General features: G+C 38.9%; 2 protein-coding genes across 9 annotated transcripts in view; one reads left to right on the top strand and one right to left on the bottom strand.

Annotated features, from left to right (window-relative positions):
- Positions 1-26,077, bottom strand: part of C3H9orf85 (chromosome 3 C9orf85 homolog) — a 284,332-nt gene extending 258,255 nt beyond the window's left edge. For all 7 annotated transcript variants that reach the window (XR_008996504.1, XR_008996505.1, XR_008996503.1 and 4 more), the window contains exon 1: positions 25,731-26,077. Coding sequence is in view for 3 of the 7 variants with exons in the window: in XM_036893463.2 (XP_036749358.2) it covers positions 25,731-25,943 (213 nt within the window). In the remaining 4 variants the exon portion in view is untranslated. The remainder of the gene's footprint in view (positions 1-25,730) is intronic.
- A 248-nt stretch (positions 26,078-26,325) lies between these two features.
- Positions 26,326-26,900, top strand: part of ABHD17B (abhydrolase domain containing 17B, depalmitoylase) — a 42,190-nt gene continuing 41,615 nt past the window's right edge. The window contains exon 1 of one of the 2 annotated variants that reach the window (XM_036893456.2): positions 26,326-26,899. The gene's annotated coding sequence lies outside the window, so the exon portion shown is untranslated. The remainder of the gene's footprint in view (position 26,900) is intronic. The other variant, XM_036893457.2, reaches the window with a different exon arrangement.

The raw sequence follows: 26,900 nt of genomic DNA on the forward strand, positions 1-26,900 counted from the left end.
GAAACCATAAAATGCTTAGAAGAAAACTTGGATAAAACTCTCTTGAATATAAACATGAACAACTTCTTCATGAACATATCTCCACAGGCAAGGGAAACAAAAGCAAAAATGAACAAGTGGGACTATATCAAACTAAAAAGCTTCTGTACAGCAAAGGACACCATCAGTAGAACAAAAAGGCATCCTACAGTATAGGAGAATATATTCATAAATGACATATCCAATAATGGGTTGACATCCAAAATATACAAAGAGCTCACACACCTCAACAAATAAAAAGCAAACAATCCAATTAAAGAATGGGTAGAGGATCTGAACAGACACTTCTACAAAGAAGAAATTCGGATCACCAACAGGCACATGAAAAGATGCTCCACATCGCTAATCATCAGATAAGTACAAATTAAAACCACAATGAGATATCACCTCACATCAGTTGGGATGGCCAACATCTAAAAGACAAACAACAAATTTTGGTGAGGATGTGGAGAAAAGGAAAACCTCCTACGCTCTTGGTGGGAATGTAAATTAGTTCAACCATTGTGGAAAGTAGTATGAAGGTTCCTCAAAAAACTAAATATAGAAATACCATTTAACCCAGGAATTCCACTCATAGGAATTTACCCTAAGAATGCAGGAGCCCTGTTTCAAAAAGGCATATGCACCCCTATGTTTATCGCAGCACTATTTACAATAGTCAAGAAATGGAAGCAACCTAAGTGTCCATCAGTAGATGAATGGATAAAGAAGATGTGGTACATATACACAATGGAATATAATTCAGGCAGAAGAAAATAAATCCTACCATTTGCAACAACATGGATGGAGCTAGAGGGTATTATGATCAGTGAAATAAGCCAGGCAGAGAAAGACAATTAAATGATTTCACTCATCTGTGGAGTACAAGAACAAAGAAAAAACTGAAGGAACAAAACAGCAGCAGATTCACAGAACCCAAGAAAGGACTAACAGTTACCAAATGGAAAGGGATTGGGGAGGATGGGTGGGAAGGGAGGGATAAGGGGAAAAAGAGGCATTATGATTAGCATACATAATGTAGTGGGAGGGGGCACGGGGAAGGCAGTATAGCACAGAAAAGACAAGTAGTGATTCTATAGCATCTTACTATGCTGAGGGACAGCGACTATAATGGGGTATGTGGTGGGGCCTTGATAATGGGGGGATTCTAGTAACCACAGTGTTGCTCATATCATTGTATATTAATTACACCAAAAAAAGAAAAAAAGAAAAAGAAATTCCTACTTAGCCAAAGTCCAAAGATTTTATTCCAATGTTTTCTTCTAGTTTTGTAGTTAAGTTGTTACATTTTACATTTACTGTGATTCATTTTGAGTTACTTTACTTTTTGTATATGATGCAAGTCGTGGATCATAGGTTTTTGGTGGGGGTTTTTTTTGGCATATTGATATTCAATAGTTCTAGCAACATCTGCTGAGAAGACTATTCTTTTTCCATTGGCTTGTCTTTGCACCTTTGTTGAAAATCGGTTGTCCTTAGGTGTGTGGGTCTGTTTTTCAATTCTCTGTTCTGTTTCTTTAATCTATCTATTTTCACACTAATTCCACACTGTGGGGTAACCAACATCAGTCCTCTAGCTTTGTTCCTCTTAGTAAAAGTTGTTTCAGTTATTTTATTTCTCCTGTATTTACATATAAGTTTTAAGATCAGCTTGTCAACATAAAAAAAATGATTGGGACTTTGATTAGTATTGCACTGAATCAATTTATGGGGAATGGGCATCTTATTGTGACCTTTGATTCATGAACATGGTGTATCTCTTCCTTTATTTAGGTCTTTAAGGTGCTATGTATTTTAACAGCAAATATTTCTGAAGGATTCTACTAATCTAAACACTACATTGATAAATAATCGTATCTTAATAGGTGTGGTCCACAGGAATAAAGAGCACTCTTGTATAAAGATTTTCAATTCTCTCCATTTTGATCTAAAGGTTCAAATCAGGAGGGCATTATAAATGTTAAGAAATATTTTTATGGAAGAACCCACAATGCAATGCTAAAAATAAATTGTTAAGTGTAACATTAGAAGGGATAAATCTCATGATGACAGGGGAAATTTTGTCTTAGTATGGGCACTTAATATATCAAGATAATGTGCTTCCAATTTTGAGCCATCTTCATAATTAACTATAGGGCACTTTTTAGTAAATAAATAATCCAAGAACAGCTTGTCTAAATGGAAATAAATAGGTTTATTGTCAGAGCAGTTCTATGGGAAGCAACCCTTTTCTTCTTTAAAATATTGCCATAAATGGTCAAAATGTGCATAGTTTTATCCAATAGTAATTTTTGTCCTGAAGGAAGACTCACTTGACAAAGTAGGATTGCACCCTCCATTTGTTCCTTCTCAAGATCCTTTCCTAATATTTCTTCCTCTGCTTACCCCTTAAAAATATTCATCCCCCAATATTTAGTCATCAACTCACTCAGTCTTTCACCCTCTCACTCTCTCAGTCTCTGTCTCTGTCTCAGCCTAGTTCCCTGTTAATGCTCCTTTCTTTTCAAACTATTTACTCTTGGTCAACTGAATGTGTAACAACAGCCTTGACCATGAGCTCAATGAACATTACATTGAAAACTAGTCCCTAATCTAATGTCTCTCTGGAGGTCCTCATCTTTCATGAACTTGACAGATCTTGATCCCTACTTTCCTTTCTGGTCCTATCACCTGTTTTTCCTCCTATGTATCTAAGTACTCCCAAGTAAACAAAGCTGTTAGTACAGACACCACACTCTGCCTCCTCCTAAGTCTACTCTGCCCACAATACTTCTTACTGTGCTTGATACCTGCATCCTGAAGTTTAATTCTTCATTCACATTCTTGCATTGCCTTCCAGGCAACCATCCTTATAGTACTTCCCACCTCATTCAATTCAGAAGACTACAGAACACCTCCTCTGGCCAGGAATATATTAGATACTAGGGATATGAGTTTTAAAAAAGAGAGAGGTAAGGTCCTTGCCATGAGTTAGTAAGCAGGCAACTAAAAAGACAGATTTGGCAGCATGGAAAGTATAAAAGAGATAAAGAAAGAGTGCTTTAGGATCATCCCTACCTAACAAAGTCCAAGTGCCAGTGCACAGGGAAGGCCTCAGGGAAGCATGAGCAAGTATATGACCTTTTTGGGAAATTGCAAGTAGTTAGAAACAGCTGAACAACAAGATGTGAGGAGAATGGGAGGAATGAGCTAAATTATAAGAGAACTTGTTTGCCAAGCTAAAGAATTTTGACTTTTAAACATGGAAGGGATCTGATTGGATAAGATCATAAGCAGCAATTAAAGACTAGAGGGAAGCATGGAGATCAGTAAGGAAGTTGCTATATAAATCTGTAAATGATATACCAAAATGCTAAATTTGGCTATGGCAGTTGGGAGAAAGTTGGGCAAAGTCGTGGGAGATGATAAAGGTGAAGAAATTATCTAGATTCAGTCAATGGTTGGAGAAAAGATGACTAGACTAGAACTGGGGAAAAGCCAAGACTCTGGGGAAGAGTGACTTTTAAGTCAGTTCTCAAACTTTAGGGCATGTAAGACCCAACTGAAAGGCATATTAAAGATCAGATTTCCAGGCCCCACTCCCTGAGACTGATTTTGTAACTCAGGAGCTTCTACTGTACAGTACACTTTGAGAGCCTGTGGTTAAGGGATGGAAGAATGCTCTGGAGCAAGAAAGAAGAAAGTGTTCATACAAGGTGGGTTTCTATGGTAACAACCCCTCCTGCCTTCCCAGGATAGACCTAAATGTACAGAGAGAATATGATCCTTGGAATATCAATCTGAGTATCAAATATGGGGAAAGTAAATACTGAAGTAGTTTCACATGTGGTTTGAGGACCATGTATGTTAGAATCGCCTGTAAGGCTAATTAAGAATGATGATTCCTGGAATCAACCCCAGATCTACTGACTGAGAATTTTTGGCAACTGGGATTCCTGCATTTTATACAGACTCTCAAGATGACTTTTAAGCATGCCAAAGTTTAAGAACCACTACCCTAGGCAGTTGAAGTAAGTTGCCATTTCTAGAGATAAGAATGTGTTCCCTCTCTTACCTCTGCTACTGAAAGTATTACTATAAAGAAGGTGATATACTTTTCCTTAGAAAGAAAGCTATGACTATTATCGTGGAAACACCATTGATTAGTGTAAGTGAGAAATAATGATAATCAACAACATTTATTTAGTATCGTCTGCTTAAAACTCAATATTCACAATTACATCACTTCCTTACATTACCTTGGGGGATAAATAGTATTATTTCCATTTCACAGCTTAAGAAACAAATCCAGACAGGTTTAATAATCTGTCTACGATTACACATCTACAAAGTATTGCATTCCACATCCTGCCCCACAATTTCATACCATCTTTCTTTCAGAAACTAAATCTCAGTCTGATTTTTAGTTTCATCATTGAGAGCACCACTCTTCACGAAGATGCACTCTGATTTCTAACCAAGTGACTTAAAGAAACCTTTGATACTTACAGTACTATGATTAAACTATTTGTATGCTATAGAAATATACCAACTATCTGAAGTTCTCCAGAATAACCTCAGAACTGATAGGAAAGGCTATGCTAAAGATACAAATCAGGAATCCAGAAGAGCTCTTATTTAAGAAGCTTTTCCAAGATTTTACATTAAAAATATCATCCTAAAATGTAATTTATCCTAGATTGTCACTCTGTATGTCTAAAACCCTTAATTCAGACATGGTTCACACTGGTACTGCATTCTACAGAAACCAGCTGTTTTCTACCTTTTCTTGTGGTCAGGAAAAATAGAATTTATATCAGTAGTTTCTGGCCTTTATTCCTATTCCTGGGATTTAAGCCAAATCTAAACACACTAAAAGCTGGGAAATTATTTCTTCTTAGCTCTTCCCTACTTTTTTTCCAGTTTTATTGACACATACAACTATGTAAGTTTAATGCAGACATAATGGTTTACATACATTGTGAGATGATTATAGATTCAGCTAACATCCATCTTCTCAAACAGGTACAATAAAAAGAAAGAAGAATAAAAGGAAAAAAAAACCTCCCCAATGTTTTAACACTGCCTTAGTTATGAGACCAAATGTCAGACCAAATCTCCATTAGCTAGGAAATCTAAACTTATGCTCATGCTGAGAAATTTTGGTAACTTCTAGATCAGTGATTCTTAAGCTTTGTTTCTGCCTCTAGTGTTCATATCCCCATGTTACTCTCATCATGAAATACAGAATATAGATAATTAGGAGGAGAGTAATTAGTATTTGGGGGAAGGACAGGGAAGAGAGATTCTGATATATTCTCTCCCAGCAGAGGATGACTTTATCAAAATTAAAGGGATATAGGGCTAAATAAATGTATTTCTATCTTCTCCAGAGATCTACCATACTTACCATTTAACTCCCTGTTTGGTTGTTTACAGCTCCTGGTCAGTGTTCTTTTGCTGACTCAAGTCCCTGAATGATTTCACATGCATGGGACATGTCTGCACTTTGGTCAGGTATCTAGATAAAAGAACGCTTAGGAACGAGTTACTTGTTTACACGGTTTATTATAAAACAAGTCTTTTTGATTTTCATTATAAAAATAATAGCAAACTAATTTTTACACAGAAGACTGGTGTCATAAATCTATAAACCACATGCCTAATCTTTTATAAAAATTCTCCCTGCTGCTATTCTTAGAACATTCCTGTGGCTAAGGCAGGCATAATTATCTTCATTTTGCAGATGAGAAACCTAAGATTCTGAGAATTAAGAGATTTGCTTGAGGTCACACAATTAATCAGGAGCAGCAGGGGCAGAACCCATAAAAAGATGCCTTTTAGTTTAGGGCATTCTATTAAAGTTACAAGTAGAAAGTGTTCCCTTACAGCCTTCAAGGTTTTCTAAAAATTACAAGGAAAAAAAGCACACAATTTTGTAAAGTACACCTTTCAATTTGTACTGTGTTTTGACTCAAATTCTAACACTGGTATATTTTTTTGCAAACAGGGCCAAACCTACTCGCTTGTTCCTAAGGTGACCTTGCAGAATTATGCATTGTTTAACAGGCACAAAACAAAACTCCAAAGTTAGAAAAATTCATTTAGGAAAGAAAATATTATCTTAGCTAAGCAATGTTCTTAAAGAGGATGATTTACTTTTCTCTCATGCTCTTCACAGATTTTCAATATGGAGACCTAAACAATAAAGGGTACTAAGTGGTGAGCCACATGCACGAACTATGTACCATTGAACTGGAATGCAAAAAGCCCTTCTCACAGCAACTGTGTCCTGTCATGAGGCAACACACGTTTTTATAAGCACTCATTAAAAGTTAGTCACAATCTGAGATCTTGTCCTACTAGTATGGTATGCCCCAAGTTAGTGATCTTAAAAGAGACAAACTACTGACTGACCATTGTTCAACATGTATTAATCAAAAAAGCAGAATGATATTCATTTCCTCCTAGCAGCATATTTTAGGAATTTATGAATTTAGCTCTTTCAAACATAGTGATTAGTAATGCCCACAAACCAATTTTATCTTTTAAAATAAATCAGCATTGTAAGTCACTTACTTGGGGGATGGTATACAAGGGCAATTACCACACCAAAGCTAGTTAACTTCTTCAAAAATAGTCGCCTTGTTCTGGTCATATTAATATGTCATAAGAATAACCTATGGATGCTCACAATTGATTAAGGAGTCAAGTCACATCAGGAAAACAGGTTTGTGCCATGCTTAGTTTAGTTTAGAGCTCAGTATTCACATGTGACTTACCTAACTTCAGTTACGAGCATTTTCTCATTCTTAAAAGGAAAATAAAGATGTTTTTGATAAGAAGAATATCAAAAGCTAAGGGACAAAATTAAGGTATATTCTGAATAAGGCTGGAAATAAACTGTAACAAAGTACTACTACATTTTATTTCTATAGATTTTTGTAGAACAAAATCTTAATTTGTCCTACAATGCTTCTCATTTTATTCTCACATCATCCCTGTGTAGAAGTAAGAAAGTGGTATTGCTATTTATAGTTATTCTAATTTATAGCGTTGATATAACTTACCCACAGTTACAGAGTGACTCAGTGGCCACACCAGAAGTGTAAAGAGTCTACTACTCTGGTGTTGCCCTAACTCCAAGCTTAAGACTCCTTCAAACATAAACTATAAAAGGTGTCACAGGTTAGCATGAAATACAACATGTATCATGATTATCTCTCTGCTGTCTACAGGAACAAATTTTAAAAAGTATGAGCTAGTATGTACTCAGCACTACACTAGGCATCTCAAGGATTCAGAAAACTTATGATGCACAGTGACTTCCCCAAAGTGCTTAAAATCTAGTTGGAAACAGAAATAATGGAACAAAAATAATAAGAAATGAACAAGCAATATTTGTTAGAATTCAAATGATATTTAAAATTAGAAATTAACTGGCTGGCCTCTTCCAGCTGAGCTTTTGGAAGGACCTAGACTGAGGGTGAGTCACCCCCACAGAGCCAGTGCGCACTGGTAGTCTTGCAGATTCAAAACCTATCATCTTACTTAGCCCCAAACCAATGGGACAAAGTGGGGGAGTCATATATCTCTACTACTTATGGCAAACTGCAAAGGTGTTGCAGAATTGGAAAGTTACTTTATGTTTTCAAAGACAAGGTCTTATTTTTGTCTCCATATTGCTTAGCACAACAAACTAACAGAGGCACTCAGAGTTTAAAACTTTGATGATAATACTGACTTTTCTTCTCTGGCTTCACCACTCTAAACAGGACAAGCTTTTTAGCTTGCTTTGATTTTATTTTCCCAGGTTGGATTGAAATCTGCAACTGTGACTATAGATTTTTCCTTCTAAAAAATTTACCTCTTCTATTTTATGATCCACATATACCAACAGAATCAACTCTCACCACCATATTATCAATGAATATTTAAACTTAACTCAGTTTTACTAGGTTCTTGGTTCACCACTGTCTCTTCTACCACCTATCTTCTTATATTCTGGAGTACATCCCTCAGATATACATAATTTTTTGACAAATTTAATCTGGATGATTCTCTTGCCTCAACATCCAAGTCATAGCTAAGTTTACAAAGAACTCTAAATTTGAAATACTTTCCTTAGAGCACTTTGTAGATCTTGCCCTATTTTTATATGTAGCAGATGAGAAGTCTGATACCTACAGGATTAGAGTTGTCTTATGTGTAACCTCTTTTTTGCCCCTCTGTCTGGAAGCTGGTAGGAATTCCTATCAAAAATATCACCATGATATGTCTAAAATCTATTTGATGGCCTGAGATTTTCTTCAACTTCAGGAAATTGGTTTTTTTTTTTCTCTACTCTTTATTATTTCTTCCTCACCTTCTTTGCCTTCAATTTTCCTTTAAACACATAGTGGCTTTCCTAGCTCAATTCTCCACATCTCAAATTTCATTTCATAATTTTTAGCACTTCAGCCTTTTAGACTAGGTTCCAGATGAATCCACTAGCTTCATCTCCCAGATTACTCATTTTAGTCATTAGTCTTGTTATACTATATCATACAGCATACATAGAATAATACTACTATATCCTATATATAGAATTAATAAGTATATAATTTATATATAATTCTATATAGATTATAATTCTAATAATACAGAATAGTATGCATTACTCTGAGTATTGCTATTCAGTCATCTATTAAGATGTTTACATTTCTAAAACCACAGCTATAGTTTTAAGAAACACCATAGGCTACTTCTCTCTTTTTTTTTTAAACAACAGTCTTGGTTATGGATTTTGAGAGCTTTTTCAATAATTAAAGATGGATAGCAATAGGCTTTTTTAAGTTCCCTGGAGGTAGGTATCTGTAACACATCTAGTTTTCGTTTCTAAAAAGCTTACGGCTTCATAGTAGTCTGCTCCTCTTCATAAATGAGACCTGTATCAGCACTACACAATACAGAGCCATTATCCACATGTGGCCATTTACACTAAATTAAAATTCAGTTCCTCAGTTGTAGTGGTCACATTTCAAACACTCAGTAGTTACATGTGGCTAGTGGCTAACACACTGGATGCCACAGACATCAAGTATTTGTATCACCACAGAAAGTACTTCTGGGCAGTACTAATATGGGATAATCAGTATCAGATATAGATGGGTTACTAAAGCATAACTGATAATCACTATTGCTCTGGAAATGAATTCAGGTATTAATTAGACAATCCCTGGCTCTGGCTCATAGAACCAAAATGAACAGCTTGATAGCTTTGGCTTTAGCACGCACAGGAAGCATACTGCCTCCAAGTATAGAGGTTCCTTGTTTAAGCTCTGAGACCAACAATGAACTGAAATACTGCTTTGCCTTTTTCGTTCATGGTATTTCCCTACTTTGGAGAGCTGTTCTTCTGACTTTATCTTGAAGACAAATGTTAGAGAAAGCCACTTGATGCAAGAGTAGTACAGATCTAAAGTTGGCATTATTCTAGAATCTTACTGGAAAAATCTTGACTTCTGTCTCTACTGTATCATGGATTAATAAACCGTTAAGTTGCATCGGTCTAATCCTATCTATTTTTATCTTAAATTTCTTGTTCTTTTCAGCTTTTTCAGTTATCTAATCTCACAGTGTTATTTTTACTTCTGTCATTTCACTGAAATTTGGGTAAAATAAAAAGAAAGTTTTTAGTCAGTGATTTTGAATTAGAGCCTTAGTAAAATCTGACTAATTTTTCCTACTGAGTAGCAAAAAGGCTTACTAAAGGAATCCCTAGGAAATCCCTAAGACTACTGTAAGCCAGGGAGTTTTTTATTTAAACATACTAGCAAACAGCTGACCTTAGAAACATTTTCTGAGGGTCAAAGAACTGCCCATGATTCAATAACAAAGAGTTTAAGTTAAAGCAACAGCATCACATATGTAAAAGTAACCATAATATTCCTTTATATAGATGATAGATGGCAACTTATTCCACATGACTATTTGAACTTTATTAAAAAATAGATCTAACTTTATGGCCTATAAGCATTCAGGTTTACAGGAAATATGATATCATATTACTAAAATGTCTTGTGATAAAGGCTAATGATGCTTTATAGAACATTCACATATACAAGTATATGCCATAATGTCAAATATATTACTCAAATTGATGACTTCAGTGACATGAGTAATTTCAAAACAAGTAAGTCAGCTATCTGGTAAGAGAGGACTGAGTATTTAATAATATATAAGTCCTTATAGAGCAATAAAACATTTAAAACAATTCCTAGCTTAGTTGGTATTTCATAGCCATGATGTTGAAAATGGCCTACAACACCAAAGCACCTTCAAAACCAGGTCTGATTAATATAAAGTTACAACAGAACTCTACTACTGATGGACTATTACTGAAAATTACTATACATACATAGCTCTATCACCTTTAAGAAGAAACACTTCCTTGTTAATGGCATAAGCCTCTGCCAAAGCAGAAACAAAGAAAATGTGTCATACAACTTAGTTCCAGGACAATCTGAATAATTATATTAACTTCAGAATGTAAACCCAACAATCCCAACTAGAAATGAACTTGATAAGATAGCCAAGAAAATGTCCACCATAAAGTCCTAAATTGTCATTCAACCTCATGAAAACAGAGGTAAATTGGAAGAAAATTAGGTTAAAGTTGTAATAATCAGCTATGAGAAAGTTCAAATTTACTCCTGATATTTTTAGAAGCCAAATATTCTATAGGGACCAAATTAGAAACTGTTGAAAAATCAAATCACACCAATTCTTTCAGCCCAAAGAAGTATTATATAGAGTTGTATTGTATATTTAAAGAGTTAAGAGCTCTCTCAGGATGCTTTTCTACATCCACTAATACTATTTCTGAAAAGAGAGGCTGGTCATGTGGATACCTTTCCCTCTCTCCTTTGCCTCCAAAAGGGATGACTTCTGAGTTATTTTAAAATACCTCATATTCATCATGATAATGGTTACCCTTGAGAAGAGTAGTAGTGACTAGCAGAGGCCAATAACATTCTCCACATCTCAGTATTGGTTGCATTCTGTGAAAATTCATCAAATTCTATTAAGATTTTTATATTTTTCCATATGTTTGTATGTTATAGCTCAACAAAAATTTGCTAAGTGAAAGCATTTTACCAATTTTCCACTTTTGAATAAGTTACTAGTTGAGATTCCTAAATGAAGGATTAATATACTCATCTTTTGTCAGTACTTGGTACATAATAGGGACTTAATAAATACAGATGAACTAACACAGATCAGTAATTAATTGTACCATGTCAATAAGAACAACTTGATTTTCATTCCTTCATCCACATCATAGAACTGCTGCTGTAAGTCCATGAGTAGTTTTAGACTGCTTGAGACCCTTTCCTCAGAGAGAGATGGTATTTGTCTATGTATGTGTGACAGGAAAAGAAGCCAAGACATACATACTAATAACTACTATGACATGCACCTCCTATGCGGTGAGGGCAATAAATGCCATAGGGAAGGAGGCAGACATTCCAGCAGGATTAACTAGGAAAGGAATGACTGAGGGAGCAGCATGTAAGCAGGATGAACATCTCATTAAGATGAAGGAACAGACTAGCAGTCACAGAATGCTTAACACTACATGCCAGGTACCATGTGAGCATTCTCATAAACCTAATTTGACCCTCATGATACAGCTAAATCCATGTAAGACATGAACAGGTTAAGAAAATGTGTCCAACATAGTGGATCTCTGGCATCTTGCTGCACTGATGGACAGTGACTGTATTGGGGTATGGGTGGGGACTTGATAATATGGGTAAATGTAGTAACCACATTGTTTTTTCATGTGAAACCTTCATAAGAATGTATATCAATCATACCTTAATAAAATATTTTTTTTAAAAAGAAAATGTGTCCAAGATTACACAGCCAGTAAATAGCAGAGAGTCTGACTTCAATCTTTTTTGACTCCAAGATCACTGTCCTTCTACCATACCATGTTGCCACTGTCTTGAATATCGATGGCCAAAAATCCAAAAGCTCACATCTGAAATCGACAAAACCTGACAAGAAACTTTTTCCTAACCAATACACTTCAAGATATTTCTGCTATTCAAAGGAACCTGCAAAAACAAAACAAAACAAACTACATCTACTTAAAAGAATGATGGCCTAAAACTGACAGAATTGGAATTTTAATTCACAGTTTGAGATCAATCCATTCAGCATCCTTTTTGGTAAAAAGGTCTTAGTCAACCACAGTGTTCTAATGGGAAAGACTATTACCTAAGAGAGGATTTCATTCTTGTGCTTTTGCCAGCACATAATGCAATTATGCTCATTTTGGCAGTATGTATAAACACCTATTTGTAATCTTGTTTTGGAAAAAAACCTTCACAAACTCTTAGTCTCTTCTTACCCCTTCTTCATTTTAAGAGGACTTATTCACTCAAACATTACTGAGGAGCCTTCAATGTGTCAGGAACTCTTCCCTCAAAAATGAGTAAAAGAGACGCCTTGTTTTCAAAAGATTCCCCATGTAACAACAATTTTACCTTGATCCTTTTCATTTCACTTTGTTTTGTAAACTCTTTCAACTTCCTGACCTACAAACTTATCAGCACCTATTGTTCTCTCATTGAACTTCTCCTTGACCTTCATCCACAAGCTGTACTATCTCCTTGAGGATAATACTGTATCAGTTATTTCCTTTCTCTCCCTTTCTTTCAGAATTACTGGTACTCCCCCAATACTACTCTTGTCAGAGCATTTAACACACTGTTAAAATTATTTATTTACTTCAATCACCAACTACTTATTGAATACCTCTTATGTACCAACTCCTTGTCTAGGTATTGAGGATATAAAGAAAATCTTTGCCTTCATGGAAATATTGTAAGGTGAGCTGTAAATAAGACAAACAAATAAACAAAATATGTCAGAAAGTAATAGAACACTTATGAAAATTAAAATAATATGACAGTGCAGTTTTGCTGAAATAAACTGAAACACAGAATGTAAGTAAAAGTCAAGAGTCAAAGTTGATTCTTATACTTTGGTGATGTTGTTTATGGAGTTGGGGAACACTGGAGGAAGAAAAGGTTTGAGGGAGAAAAATTTGAGTTCTTTCTTTGCCATGTGAATCTTGAAGTGCCTTTTCAATAATAAAGAAGAGAGATCAAGAGATCAAGGATTCTGTCTGGCAAGTATCACAGAGGAAAGAAGGATGAGAGAGCTGAGGTCTATGCAAAAGAGCAGTTACACTGATGGAACATGAACTCCAAACTAGATCAAGACAGAAAAGAGGACATGAATGATGTACAGTGAGAAATAGAAGGGTTAATCGACTGGAGAACCCAATGGAGTTTTAAAAAACATACTTGACGAATAAGAAAACCAGTTAAGTAGATGATGGTCAGTTTTTCTAAAAAGTTTATAAGTGGAGCAGTTACCAGCAATGAGAAAGTTTAATTTAAGGTTTGACTGTGGAAGATTTATGAGGTAGGGGATCTAAAAGCAGAGAGATCAAATGTTGGATTATCCATATGGATGTAGCAATCACCAAGTACAATGACAGGAACTGAGGAAAGGCAGTGAGCCGGCTACTATGGGGAGGTATAACTAGAAAAGTAAGGACAGATCTAGAGGGGGCGACAGTCTAAAGCTGTGATTTAGAAGAGCTGGGGGTTTTGAGCAGAGAAATGGACTGAAGCAGCAAATGGGAGAAAGGGTCCTAAATGGAGAATTGAAGATGTGGGGTGACAGTACATCATTACTTAAGGACTACAGGGAAGCAGAGTTCCCACAAATAGTCCAGTAGGGCAAGAAAATAATTGAAAGTTTATGTTCAACACTATGTCTCTATTTGATGATAATAAACTTTCAATTCCAGGAAGCAAATTGGAAGGGTTAAAGGAGACAGCACTGAAAAGTTGGAAGACTGTATCAGGTTAGGATATGCAAAAAGCCAAACGAGGATAAAATTTCCCAGTAACAATGGCTAACCTGGGAATCTTGGACACTAAAAAAAACCAACCAAAATAAACACCGTAAGCTTCATGACAGCAGCTCAGTATCTTTCTAATAAATTTCCTTTCCGCTTAGGTTAACAACTGAAGAATCCTCGTAAGAATTACCTTCAAGTAGGGGGCCTTGCACACACCAGACAAGTTCAGAAAAGGAATGTTTATTTAAATCATTCAATACACTTAAGTGCTCTTTGGCCTGGAGCGATTAGGAGAATCTCAGAAAGGAATGTGACGCATGTTAGCTATTCCTTTATCCTCTTTTCATTTCATTTCTTCCTTTCACAAAAGTCAGTGGGGAGAAGAGGAGCAGGGACAGCCGAGGATAAAGTGAGCTGCCAGCAGGGCTGTTCTGAGGACGCGAAGGAGTCTCCGCACACCTGCCTGAGACCTCACAATAACAATCAGGCAGGTGTGGAAAGAGTCCTGCGGCTTAAAATAACAAGTGCCACAGCAGCCTGTAACTCTCAGCCCTGAGGTTCTTTGTTGGAGAGCTGCACTCCTACTATAAGGTTTCTCTAAAGGGAAAAACCCTGTTTAGGGGAGGGTTAATGTAATTATGACTTTCTTCAGGGTGAATTAATTTACCTGGATGAAAAATTCTGAGGACACTTTTTCTAACAGTATAGTACTTAACTTTACATAGAAATTATTTCTGCATGAGAGGGAGGAGAGAAAAGCAAAATAATAATAGAGAGTACAATACTTCAAAATATTGAAAATACCACAAAGAAAAATTAAAGAGCTTCACCAGCACTATGACTTTTACTAAAAATAACATTCTTGGGTATATCATAATAGCCAGTACACCACAGATTAAGTCACCTTTTCAATAGAAAAAGCAAGTTGGATTTAATAATCAATTGGAGAAAGATACATTCATTTCTTAGACAGTAGTGGTGAAGTCTATCAAGGAAAATTTCCCTATTCTGAAGAAAGATCAAAGGGAGTCTAAGAGGGTCTCTCCAGAGTACCAGAGATGGTTACCCAGAAACTACAGTAGACTCTATATCTATCTGCCCATCTGCACATTTGTTCAATGGCTACTCACTTGTTTAACACTTAATTGTTGACTCCCATCAATTGAGAAATTACACTTATTCCCATGACTGGCATGTCATCACTCACTCCAAAATTACACAACAGAGACTACCTGAACCAATCGGAGACTGTTGCCTAAAGTGCACTTTCTCTGGGCTGGGAGAGTTAGGACAAAGATCCATACCACTTGAATCCAAACTCTCTGGACAAAGTGAACTTTACCAATAGTAGGACACCCTTTTCCACTGCAAGGTTTTATTCATTCACCTTACAGTGTAGGAATCATGGCCAACTAAAGGATATGACTCTTATCCTGGAGGAAAACTAGGAAAAATCAGATCCAAGCTCAGAAATCTTATGCACAAAATCCACTTTGTAAAAATCACCTGTACTTTTTATTTGTACAGACACAAATAAAAAATGTCATGACTGGAGTTTGTAGATAAAAGCTTACAAAAAGGGAAAATATTAAGACAATGATTTGAATTATTTTGACTTGTGGTTAGCTGAGACATTCAGTGTTAGAATGTCAACTTGTTCGTTTTCTTCCTGGACAAGTTAGTAATAACATGGTTTTCTTTTTTTTTAAAGGATTGATACAGGTAGTGTTTCTACAACTTTCTCAAACAAAAACCAAACAAACGAACAAAAAGAAACAGAACATCATAAGCATCTGAGTGGTGGTTAATCAGTCCTTTTGCTGTAGTATCTATTTAATTGTAAAATTTACACTGATGTCATGCACAGATCCTAAATGCTCAATTCAATGGGTTTCAATAATTCACTCTCATGCCAGAAAGATTTCATGACCCCTTTCCAGCCAGTCCCCTCACCACCCAATGCAACCACTACTCTGATTTTTCTTTTCCTCCACAGTGTTTCTGAGATTCATCCATGATGCATACAATACATGCAAGTAATGCATGTATCAGTAATTCATTTTTTTAAAAGAGCAGAGTAATATCCCATTGTATGATTGATACAATCTACTTATCTATTCTCCTGTTGACACAGATTTAAGGGTCTTTTTCCCATTTTTTTCTACTGTGAATAAAGGTGCTTGTAAACAGAATCTGTTCTGCTGCTTAAATGTATTCATACCACTTTAGAATTAAGAGAGCTTTCTGCCTAACAAGAAGCTGAGGGGCATGACTATATTAGCATCTGCTTTCACAGTAAGAGGAGCCCCAATTCTGCTACAGAGCCCTGGTGATTAGATGGGACCCACTCCAACCAGCCCATATCTGTGATATGTAACACTCCTGGGGGCCACACCTTGTGAGGAAACTCTTTCCCTGGAACATTTCAAGTAGGTAGTGTTTTGGGGCAGGGACAGTAACGCTCATCTCTGTTCTGACCCTTACCTGGTGTCACATTGCTTCTATTACACATAGAAACACAGTATTGAAAACCACCACCACACATACACAGAAAAGGGTTTTTGATTTCCTTGTCCTTTGAGGTTTCCTAGCACAGACCTCACATAATCAATCGATAGCCACATGCCAGTTATGTAACTTTGGGATAATTAGAGCATCTAGTTTAGGATTATTTTGAAGATCGCATTAGATAATGTATATCAAGTATGCACAGTGCCTAACAAACATTCACAAGTATGAGCTATTATTAACAAAAACTATTTCCAAAACTCTTAGCATAACCACAGATTTTCCTTTCCCTTTTCCATTTCAAGGTAATTTCCCAAAATGAGTGTGTCCCCCCCAAAACTAGTTTAACAGGTATTAGGGAAACCAAAGAATTCTATACACAAACAAGTTTTTGTTAAATAACATTTTTTGAACTACAAAACATTTCAGTGCTTTATGCCAGTGGGTGCTATGACCCCCTAAAAGTGAGATCTAGTATACTGTAAGTTCCAAAGTAATTTGATGATGAATTGACTCCCTGCTGAAATCATATGATCTTGGGGCTCTAACATTGAGTAATGCTAGTAAAACCAATGCTGACTACACATATAAAACCACCTCCTTAAGAAGATGATGCATGCTCCTCCCATTTCACTTAATTAAATGCTATCCACCCTTCAGATCTCAGAGAAGCCTTCTTTAACCTTCCAAATTAATCAAGACTTCTTGCTAGATACTCTCTGGCTTCCCTTAGACATTTCCTTTACAGCCATTTGTATTAACATACTTGAAAGATTATCTGATTAATGCCTATCACCTCACCCATCAACCTATAAACTTCAGTCAAAGCCAAGGCCATATATTATGCTCAATCCTACACCCCTAGCATCTAGTACAATGTTTGACTATAAGAATTTCACTGCAGCTTTATTTGTCACAGTGAAAAACTGAAAACAACTCAAATGTTTATCAATAGGTAAGTAATTAACTTAGTCCACATTTATATTATAGGATATTATTATGTAGCCAATAAAAAGAATGAGCTTAATCTCTATGTTCTGACATATCCACTTTATTGAATAAGAAAAAATGTATTTTATTATGTATGTACTGTATTGTGCATAGATGTTTAAAAACATACACTAGTTAACAGTGACTACTCCTGAAAGAGGGAAAGGAATAAGAAAAGATATTTTCACTTTTATACTTCATATATTTCTCTAGTTGTTTTGTTTCAGTATTCTTCAACAAGCATGCATTTCTTTTCTAGGCTTTGGGCAACTGCAAGTCCACATAAATTTTCATATGCTTTACGCTTAGTTCATTTGTATCACTATTTCTGAAAAATATTATTGTAGTAATCCCCATAGCAATCTTGAGAGGAAGTAAGAGATAGTATTAATCCCATATTGTAGATTAAAAGCTATTGACTCCCTATCGAAATCACAGTCAACTAAAAGGGAGTCGATTAAAAGTAGATCAACTGCCTAACATAACAAGACAAATTAAGTACAACAGAACTGGAGCAAAAATGTGACTTTTTCTTACTCCAGTGTTCTTTCCATCACACATCACTACTTTTCCACTAAAGGACATAAGGTAGTCTTGATACAACCAACATTTTAATACCAAATGACTGGAAGAGATTTAAACCTATTTCTCTTTCCATCACATCTCTGCAAGTCCTGAACAGGGCTTACAGGCCAAGGGCCAGAGGGGTCTCTTTTAAATAACCTCAGTGAAGGGAAGGTTACAAACCCAGTGCAGGGACCTATTAGGCAATTCCCTTATTTTGGGCCAAAACCTTTCTCAGTTACTTTGACCCTTTGATCCAATTTTGGCCAGTTGGAATGCCACAGAACAAGCTTCTGTCCTCTTTTAGAATACATTCAGATACAGGAAGACACCTATCACCTGTGTCCTTTTGGGACAGGTGCTTTTCCTAGAAAAACTTCCCAATAAAACACCTGTCATTACCCAACTTCTAATTTCAGTGAAATCCTAACAAACTGCTTAGCAGAGGAGGAAAAGGGGAACCATCATACAGGACTCCTACAAAATACCAAGGTACAAGTAGGCAATTGTCACTACGATCTTTTCACGAGAGTTACAGAGAACCATGCACTTCTTTACTCCTCCCTCTTTGTTAGATGTCACTGAACCAAAACAGCTTTCTGGTATAAAGCACAGGAATGAAGACAGGATCAGATGCTTCTGAAAATCTTGGATTTAGATAGCATTACATAGCTGGTTCAAGAATTCGCTGTGAACACAGTCAATTAGTCTTCGATTAGACAGATGAACAATCAACCTAATGATGTTTCCTCAGTAAATATGTCTTGCTGTTTTTGCAGACACTCCAAAAAAAAAAAAAAATAGCATTTCTACCAATGGACAACACGAGACTTCCTCATGATTTTGGAGGTAAAGGAATTAATAATAAAAGTGATAAACAAAATGACACTTAGTGACTGAACTTGAACTCATGAAAAGATTTAAGATCATAATGACATACTTATTAGAAAAAACACCAAAAAAAATGGACAATGAAAAGTACAAATACAAGAAGTCTAGGAAGAAGTGATAGTACAAGTTCAGGAAGCACTTTTGAGTATAAGTACAGTAAGCTACATTACTTATTAAAACTGTTTTTTATCATCTGATGAAAAACAGAATTAAGTGATTGTGCAAAAACTCTTAGTAAGAATACAGGACAAGGTAGACAAGTGCTTGGAATAGCTCGGGTTTTTATTCTGGTTTACCTATGGATAATCAGCACAAACTTGGGAAAGTCTTCCCAAATTTTGCTCCAGGTTTTCTTTCTGAATCTGAGCCTAAGTAAGGGAAAGGAGAGGTCATCTGAGCACCCAGTTTAAAATAACTCTCCCTTTTCTTTTTTACTAAATTATCTTTCCCTTCATCAGAATTAATCATTATTTGTAATTATACATCTTTGGGCTTGCTTATTGTCCAGTGACCCAGAAAATTTTAAGCCCCATGAAGGCAGAGTGAATTCTGTTTTACTCTGTATACACATAAGCACAGAACATTGTACACTGGAAGTTATTTATTAAATATTCATAGAGTTAGTGAAGACAGAAAGAGGAAAGGACAAGGAGACCACAGATTACCAAAAACTTTGCTTTATCAATTTTGAGAAATTAATCATTAGTCGAACAATTATGATGATCCAGACCACTTATATATGTCATGTGGCCTCACAACAATCCCGGCAGATACCTCATTTGAGACCAACCTAAGATCAGAGAAATTAAATCTTAAATAACTCCCTTTAGCCACACACCTAGTAAATTTGAACTTCAGTTTATGTGACTATCATGTTTATCTTGGGGTGGTCCCCAAGATGATCGTTTTCAAGTGTTTCCTCTCCTTACAGCTATGGGAGAAGGGGGAGACACCTGCAGCAAATTGGTAGTTGTATACAACCCAACACGTCTGGCTACCTAGGCAGTCTGAATTTTCTTCCAGTTTACAGAAATCCTACTAAAGAAAATGACTTGTAAATAGCAAAACAAGCATTTTTACATTCATCAAATAATTTAGTTCTTAAAATGATCTTTCGAAAGACAGATATTCCCATTTTGTTTATGAAGACACTGGAGCTAAGAGTGCTTAATGTAAGAATATAGTAATTTATTCTCCATTTGCCCCATGGTCCCAAGCACAGAAGCCGGTGAGAATTATGCCTGGGCTTGCCTGGGGCTTGCTGGGCTTACCCCGCCTTATCTCTAAACATCCCGACCCGCACCAAAGGCAACAGGCCGAGCTGATCGGCCACAATAAAAGGCACCATGCTGCTGCCCTCTCTCTCTCTCTCTCTCTGTCTATCTGTCCCTCTGCTCTCCCTGTTCTCTCTCTGTCTCTGTCTCTGTCTCTTCACTCTGCTGCTCTCTTTCTCTGTCTCTGTCTTTCTGCTGTCTGTCCCCTGCTCCCTCTCTCTATCTCTCTCTCCCCACCTCCCTCTGGGGCAGCCACTCTCTCTTTCAGATAATAAAGTCTCTTGCGTGGGCCCGTGTCTCCTGAGTCATTCTGGGTAAGGAGGGTCGTGGCAAGATACCCTTTCATTGATGCTGTGACTTGGACGAGGCTCTCCCATTGACTTTGCTCTTCCTCCGGGAACCTGAGCTGCTTTGGGAACCCTCACTGCCCAATCCTCCTCCACTGGCTCACCGTCCACTTCCCCGGTCACTCGTCTTCTCGCCCAACACCGGCCTTCGATTTGGTGAGTCTTCCCTTCATGGTCGACTTAAATGATTTCAGAGTCACAATTGATCCCCATAGTCGACCCTTCTCTGCCTCCCCATGGTGAGAGTCATCATCCACTGAGGCCCCGTCTCCCTTTATCTACGTTTCTAGTGACTCGAAAACTCCTGGTACCAGGTACCAAGCCTCCCTGGTGTTTTCGCCTCGACCCCACAGAGGTGGTGACAACCCCCTAACTGTGCCTGGTCTTCTCCGCGACCTTCTCAATCGCTCAGGGACACCTCAGCGACTTCTGAACGGTCTCGTTCTCACCATGGGATCTGGCCCTCTGTTCCAGCAGATTCACCGCTAGGGTGCTTTACTCAATAATCTAAAGCTCCTCCACCTCACTCCAGACCTCAAACCTGTTCACTACTGTAATGAGATCTAGCCACAATAACCATTGGACAATCAGTCTAAATGGAACCCCAACGCCTCTTTAGATCCTAAAATTCTCCGCAACTTATACAACTTCTGTGAGCGCATGGGCAAATGGAGAGATCCCATATATCCAGGCCTTCTCCTACCTCCGAACCAAGCTCTCTCTCTGTCTCCCTGCAATCCTAAACACCTACTACTTGCCTTAAAGTCCACACCCCTAAGCTTTTTTCACGTTCCCAAATATCCTCAACTGCCTATAAAACTCCTAGACAATGCACCACCACAGGCTCTCTTGTTCCCTCCTGGCTCATGCAAGGAGCTCTGTCTGTCCTCTCACTGTATCATTACGTCTCAATCTGTATGTTTGTGTCTAAGTGTGTAAATGAAAAATATTTTTCTACCTCCAGATGGTATTAATAAAAATTAAAGACAAGCGCTTGTAAAAATTAAGTCATTCTAAAATTTCCAGAAAATTCTAATAGAAGATATTAAGCATTAATGCTAATTTAAGTTGAACTGAATAGACATGTCCTTATGGTTATCAGCTGCCTAAGTTTACCTAAAGTCATTTAAGTTGATGGTATCTGTTAAATCTTTCAAAGAAAGAATGCTTAAAGTGAACTGTAGCTTTGTCTAATGTGAGTAACTATTTAAGCAAGTGCCTTAAAACTTTTAACAGCTTCCCAAAATCAAATTCAAAAAAAGTGCTTTTTACCTCTAGTTAACTCTGATATTTTCCAGAGGGCCCCTGGAACACGTCAGAGGAATTTTTTCTCATTGGAGAAAGTATTTGGCTAATTTGGCTTATTTACCTGCTTAATTACCTGGAAGGCACTATCACAGAGAATGATGCTAAACTTTGTTACTGAATGTTTTATGTTACAGAAACATCCAAATTTCCTTATGATAACTGTTTTACAGTAAGCTCTCATCAGATCTTTAACCATTGTCATTTGTAAGTCTTCGGTCATCTACACTCACTGTTTTATTACTCATAAACTAGTAGAAAACTAGATTTCAGCAGAACAAGTATTAGTTACATAAGATTAAGTAAACTAAGGAAGATGATTTGGTGGCTTTTTGTTTCAAATGTTGTTGATAAAGTGTCTTAAGCTTTTTCTCTAAAGCTGACAACAGTTTAGTAAATGACTCCCTTTATAAGCAGAATTTAAACTTTATCTTTCTCTCTACCTGATCCCTCCAGAATTTAAGAACTCTCAGTGACTATTTTTATATTTCATGGCAGTATGTGTATTTGCATAAGTTCAATAAGAATCTGCTTTCCTTGTAAGAAGACCAATTAAAAACACTGGTTATATTACCAAGGCTTTGACTGGAACGCCATACCTGAGAGACACGTGTGTAAACTCATATGAACAGACAGCTTTAAGGAACTAAGATTGACTTTATAAAGCCAACAAAGCCCCTTAGAAGAACTGGCCTGGTACCTTGCTTACAGAGTTCCCAGCAGCCTTACCAGGTGAGTAAGGAAGGTCACTTCCTGGCAGGTGCAGGAAACTCAGGAATGTCTTGGGAACCTCAAGAAGAGAGGAATTCACCCAAATCTACAGGTACTGCAGGCACAAGCTGATGGCAAGTCTGGCTTAGCTTTCTGGCCTCAAGAAGCCCTTAAAAATTCAATCTGAAATTCCTTGCAAAAAGTTCCAGCAAAGCACATTTAAAAGATCCCATGTAATCAATTACTCTTCTTGCTGCACTTATGCAAATAATAAAGCCAACTGTTAATTATTTTCTTAATCTGGCTACTTCTAATAAAAATAAGGGTGATTTTAGAGAAAAGTATTGTTTCAATAATGCAATCTTATCTATACTAAATCCTAATACTAGTCATTGAGATGTGAACTCGATCCAGAATTCTAATTTCCCCATGATACCTGGCTATGATTCTCAATTAGACTCTTCATATTTCTAGTTCTCATATTCAGCCATGCATTTTTAATCTCGTCAAGTTTGTCCTTCCAGAATGGAAAATCCAACTCCAGATGTTGCTACTTAACCTAATAACAATTTGTTCTATCTTGCCTAAAAGCCACAAAACTGCAAATAGTAAAAGAAATGAAACCCAGAATAGAAGTGCCAACCTTCAGAGGCCCTCCCAACTGACCAGTGATGGAGAACCAGCTGCACCCTTTACTGCGTCCCCTCTCAGTATGAAGCAGCCAGAGTGGTCGTCGCCCCTTTTCCCTAGCAGCAGCTAGAGTCTCTATCTGTAGAGGGGAGAATGAGACAGGGACCATAAGGTGAGAGCCTCTGAAAAAAGCAAGGCAGGATATTTGCAGTCAGAGCAATGTAATACATGCTAGGAAACCCCCCCTACTAAAACTACGTTGAGCATTAATCATTCTTCAGTGAGATCAGTTATGTTCCCCAGATAAAGAAGAGTAGCACAGTTTTATTATGCTAATCATTTGTAATCGTGTATAAGATTCACTTTAGCATACTAAAAAGTCCAGGTCTATGCGCTGTCTTTCCTCCAGATCTGACAAGGTTATTTTGCAAACTGAGCAACTAACTTAGCATGCAGACCCAGCTGTAGACGGCATAGTAAAAGGCAGGATTCTTTAGCAAATAGACAATACCTCAGCCCACCTTGGGAGCTGAGCAGGTAGCCTTTTGATATGCTCCCAGACCAAGATGCCAGTATCCCAGAGAAAAATCAAGGCAGGAAATTCCTTATGTTAAGTTAAATTTTAATAGTCGGAGAACACTTAACAAGTCCTTCTCCAAGGCTTTAAAGATAGTCCCCACCTTTTTGGACAGGCTCTAGCACAAGACCTCAAATCCCTTACTCTCTCGAGCTCCACCCTCCTTCAATATGTAGATAATCTCCTCCCGTGCAGTCCCTCCCTACAAACCTCACAACAGGATACTATTCTCCTTTTAAACTTTCTCTCAGAACACAGCTACAGAGTTTCACCCTCCAAAGTTCAGCTATCTGCCGCTCAGGTCACATACCTGGAAGTTCAGCTCTCCCCGCACTACAAGGCCATTACCATAAACAGGAAAAACTTCTCCAAACCATGCCCGTTCCAAACAACAAAAACACCATCCCTCACTCCCAAATGGCAAGGACCATACACAGAAATCCTTTCCACGCCAACTGCAGTTGAACTCCAGGATCCTCCCCACTAGATACGTAACTCCCACCTAAAGCCGTTTGTCTCCCCTTATTCCCCTACCACCAAATCTCCCACAGGTTCCTGCTCCACCTTGACGGGACCTCTTACTCTCCGCATTTCGTGCTGCTCATCTCCACTTCCACTCATCACTGAAGTTTCTGCCAGCACGGAGTCCTAAGACCTCCCTTACAACAGCCATGCGTCATGCTTCAGGATTATTAACCCTGGTCTCAACACTTAACTCTCTCACCAGACCTATCTTCCCAACACCAGCCCTTTCTTCTCTTTCAGACTGTCCAAAAGATTGCACCATTAAGGATTCCCTTTGCCCTACAGGTTGCTTTGCTGCCTACACATGTCCCAAAAAAATGCTATTAATTCAGCCACACTATGTAAACATAGCAATCAGCCCAAATGCAAAAAATTTCTAATCAAACCTTTAACCAGCTTTTATTGCAGGATTACCAACCCCTCTCCAAAAACGATGATCCTTATTAAACCTGGAAACTGCCATCACCACTGCAGACCAAGGGCTCATCTGAGGGCCGCCACACATCAATACAAAAATGAACTTCATCGCCCCTAATGAGCAGGAAGCAGTTACTGAAGACTAACCTTCACCCCTTCCCAAATCCTCTACCACTTACAAAACAGAAAAGGGAGGAATGTAAGAATATAGTAATTTATTCTCCATTTGCCCCATGGCCCCAAGCACAGAAGCCGGTGAGAATTATGCCTGGGCTTGCCTGGGGCTTGACTGGGCTTACCCCGCCTTATCTCTAAACATCCCGACCCGCCCCCAAGGCAACAGGCCGAGCGGATCGGCCACAATAAAAGGCACCACGCTGCTGCCCTCTGTCTCTCTGTCCCCCTGCTCTCCTTGTTCTCTCTCTCTGGCTGTTTCTTCACTCTGCTGCTCTCTCTTTTTTTGTCTCTTTCTGCTGTCTGTCCCGCTGCGCCCTCTATTTCTCTCTCTCCCCCCGCCTTCCTCTGGGGCAGCCACTCTCTATAAAGTCTCGCATGGGCCCGTGTCTCCTGAGTCATTCTGGGTAAAGAGGGTCGCGGCGAGATACCCTTTCACTTAACCCTTCACATTCTTCCTACAAATCTATGGGCTTAGGGTTTTCCAATAAGAAATACTGACTGTACAAACTTGCAGCAAAATTTGAAAGAGACCCACGTGCCCTAATCCTCATTTTCCAAATGCAAAAGTGTGATCTAGATGGGAGCCTCCAACGCCTCAATTTCTCCATTAGCATTTTAGGTTTGATGAGGGTCACGTTCACTGTGCAATTACTCAAATGTTGACCGCTAAATATATTTACGAGGAGACAGCAGATCCAAGTCAAAGAAAGGGCGTGGGAACATCATTTTATAAAGGGTTGCATTACAGCCAGAACTAACTCTGGGCTGCAGTCGACGCTCGCCCGCGCCAACTTCTCTCACTTCCTCTTTCCCCTCCACTGAACCATTATTTTCTGGAGTCAGATTTAGTGAGACAAGCAGGCTCCTACCTTGGTCTGAACAGTCTTATCAAACTTGTCATTTCTGAAGCTAAACGTATTCTGGTGCCTCTGAGGCCTGGAACGAACCACGTTCCCCTTCTGAGAGCTCATCGCCGAAATCACAATCACCTTATCCTGGGAAAAGGAACAAGCAGTGAAGATCAAGTTGCCAGGAACTACCCCAGAGTTAACGCCTCTGTCACTGACCCGGAAGGAACTCATCCAGCCTTTCCGCCCCGCCCCTCAGCCCACGTGACTCCTAATGGCGGTCAAAGGACACCGTTCTGCCCCTCAGCTCCAACAAGGCTCTTCCACGCAGCCCAGCCTCGACCCCTCCCCCTTGGCGCAGCCTTTCTCTCGAAACCGACGTAAAAAATCCCGCTTTCTTCGAAGCGAGAATTCCCCTATTGGTCCGAACGTGGTAGTCCATCAAGGCGGAGGGGCGGGAATCCTTTGTTTCTATTGGCTCTTCTTTTCCGCATCCCCGCCTCCTGCCGATTCAGCTCAGCCTCTCCTGGCTCGGAACTCCGATGAGCGGCCTGTGATTGGTGGAAGTCGGGCTAAACTGGCTACGTCCCTCCCCCGGCCCGCTGGCAGGCTGGAGTCCGGGTCAGCTTTGGCACCTCTTCCAGTCGGTGACCAACTCCTGGATTAGTGAGGGCTCGGCTCGCCCCCTCGGTTCCCTTCCAGTGTTCCTCCTGCCATCGGAGCGAACCCGCGCTTGGCAGGCTGAGGCGGAGCGCAGAAAGGAAGGTTAGAAAGAAGAAAAACCTGGCTGTGTCTGGGTGGTGTCTGCAGTGCCAGAAAAGGAGGTGGCGGCGGCGGCGGCTGCGACCACGGCCGCGCGGGACGTGAGGCCCGAGAGTACCAACGGCGGCCGTCGCCGCTCCAGCCCCTCGCGTCGGGGCCGTTAGTCAGCAGAACGCGAGCCCGTGTGCAGGAGCAGGGCCGGCGCGAGGCGAGACCCAGGAGCGCGAGCCGACCGTGTCGGGCGCCGCCGTCCTTGCTCGTCCCGGTGCCGGCGGCTGCAGCCCTCGTCCCCCTTCCTCGGCCGGGCCCGCCCGCAGTCCGGGAGAGTCCGGCGGCCGCGCGGATCGCACCTGGTCGAGGGCAGCGCATCGGCGGAAGTTCTTCGGCCTTTTCTGCCCAACGCTTTGGCCGGGGCCCCTCAGGTGCAGG

Source organism: Manis pentadactyla, chromosome 3, assembly GCF_030020395.1.
Source record: "Manis pentadactyla isolate mManPen7 chromosome 3, mManPen7.hap1, whole genome shotgun sequence".
NCBI lineage: Eukaryota > Metazoa > Chordata > Mammalia > Pholidota > Manidae > Manis > Manis pentadactyla.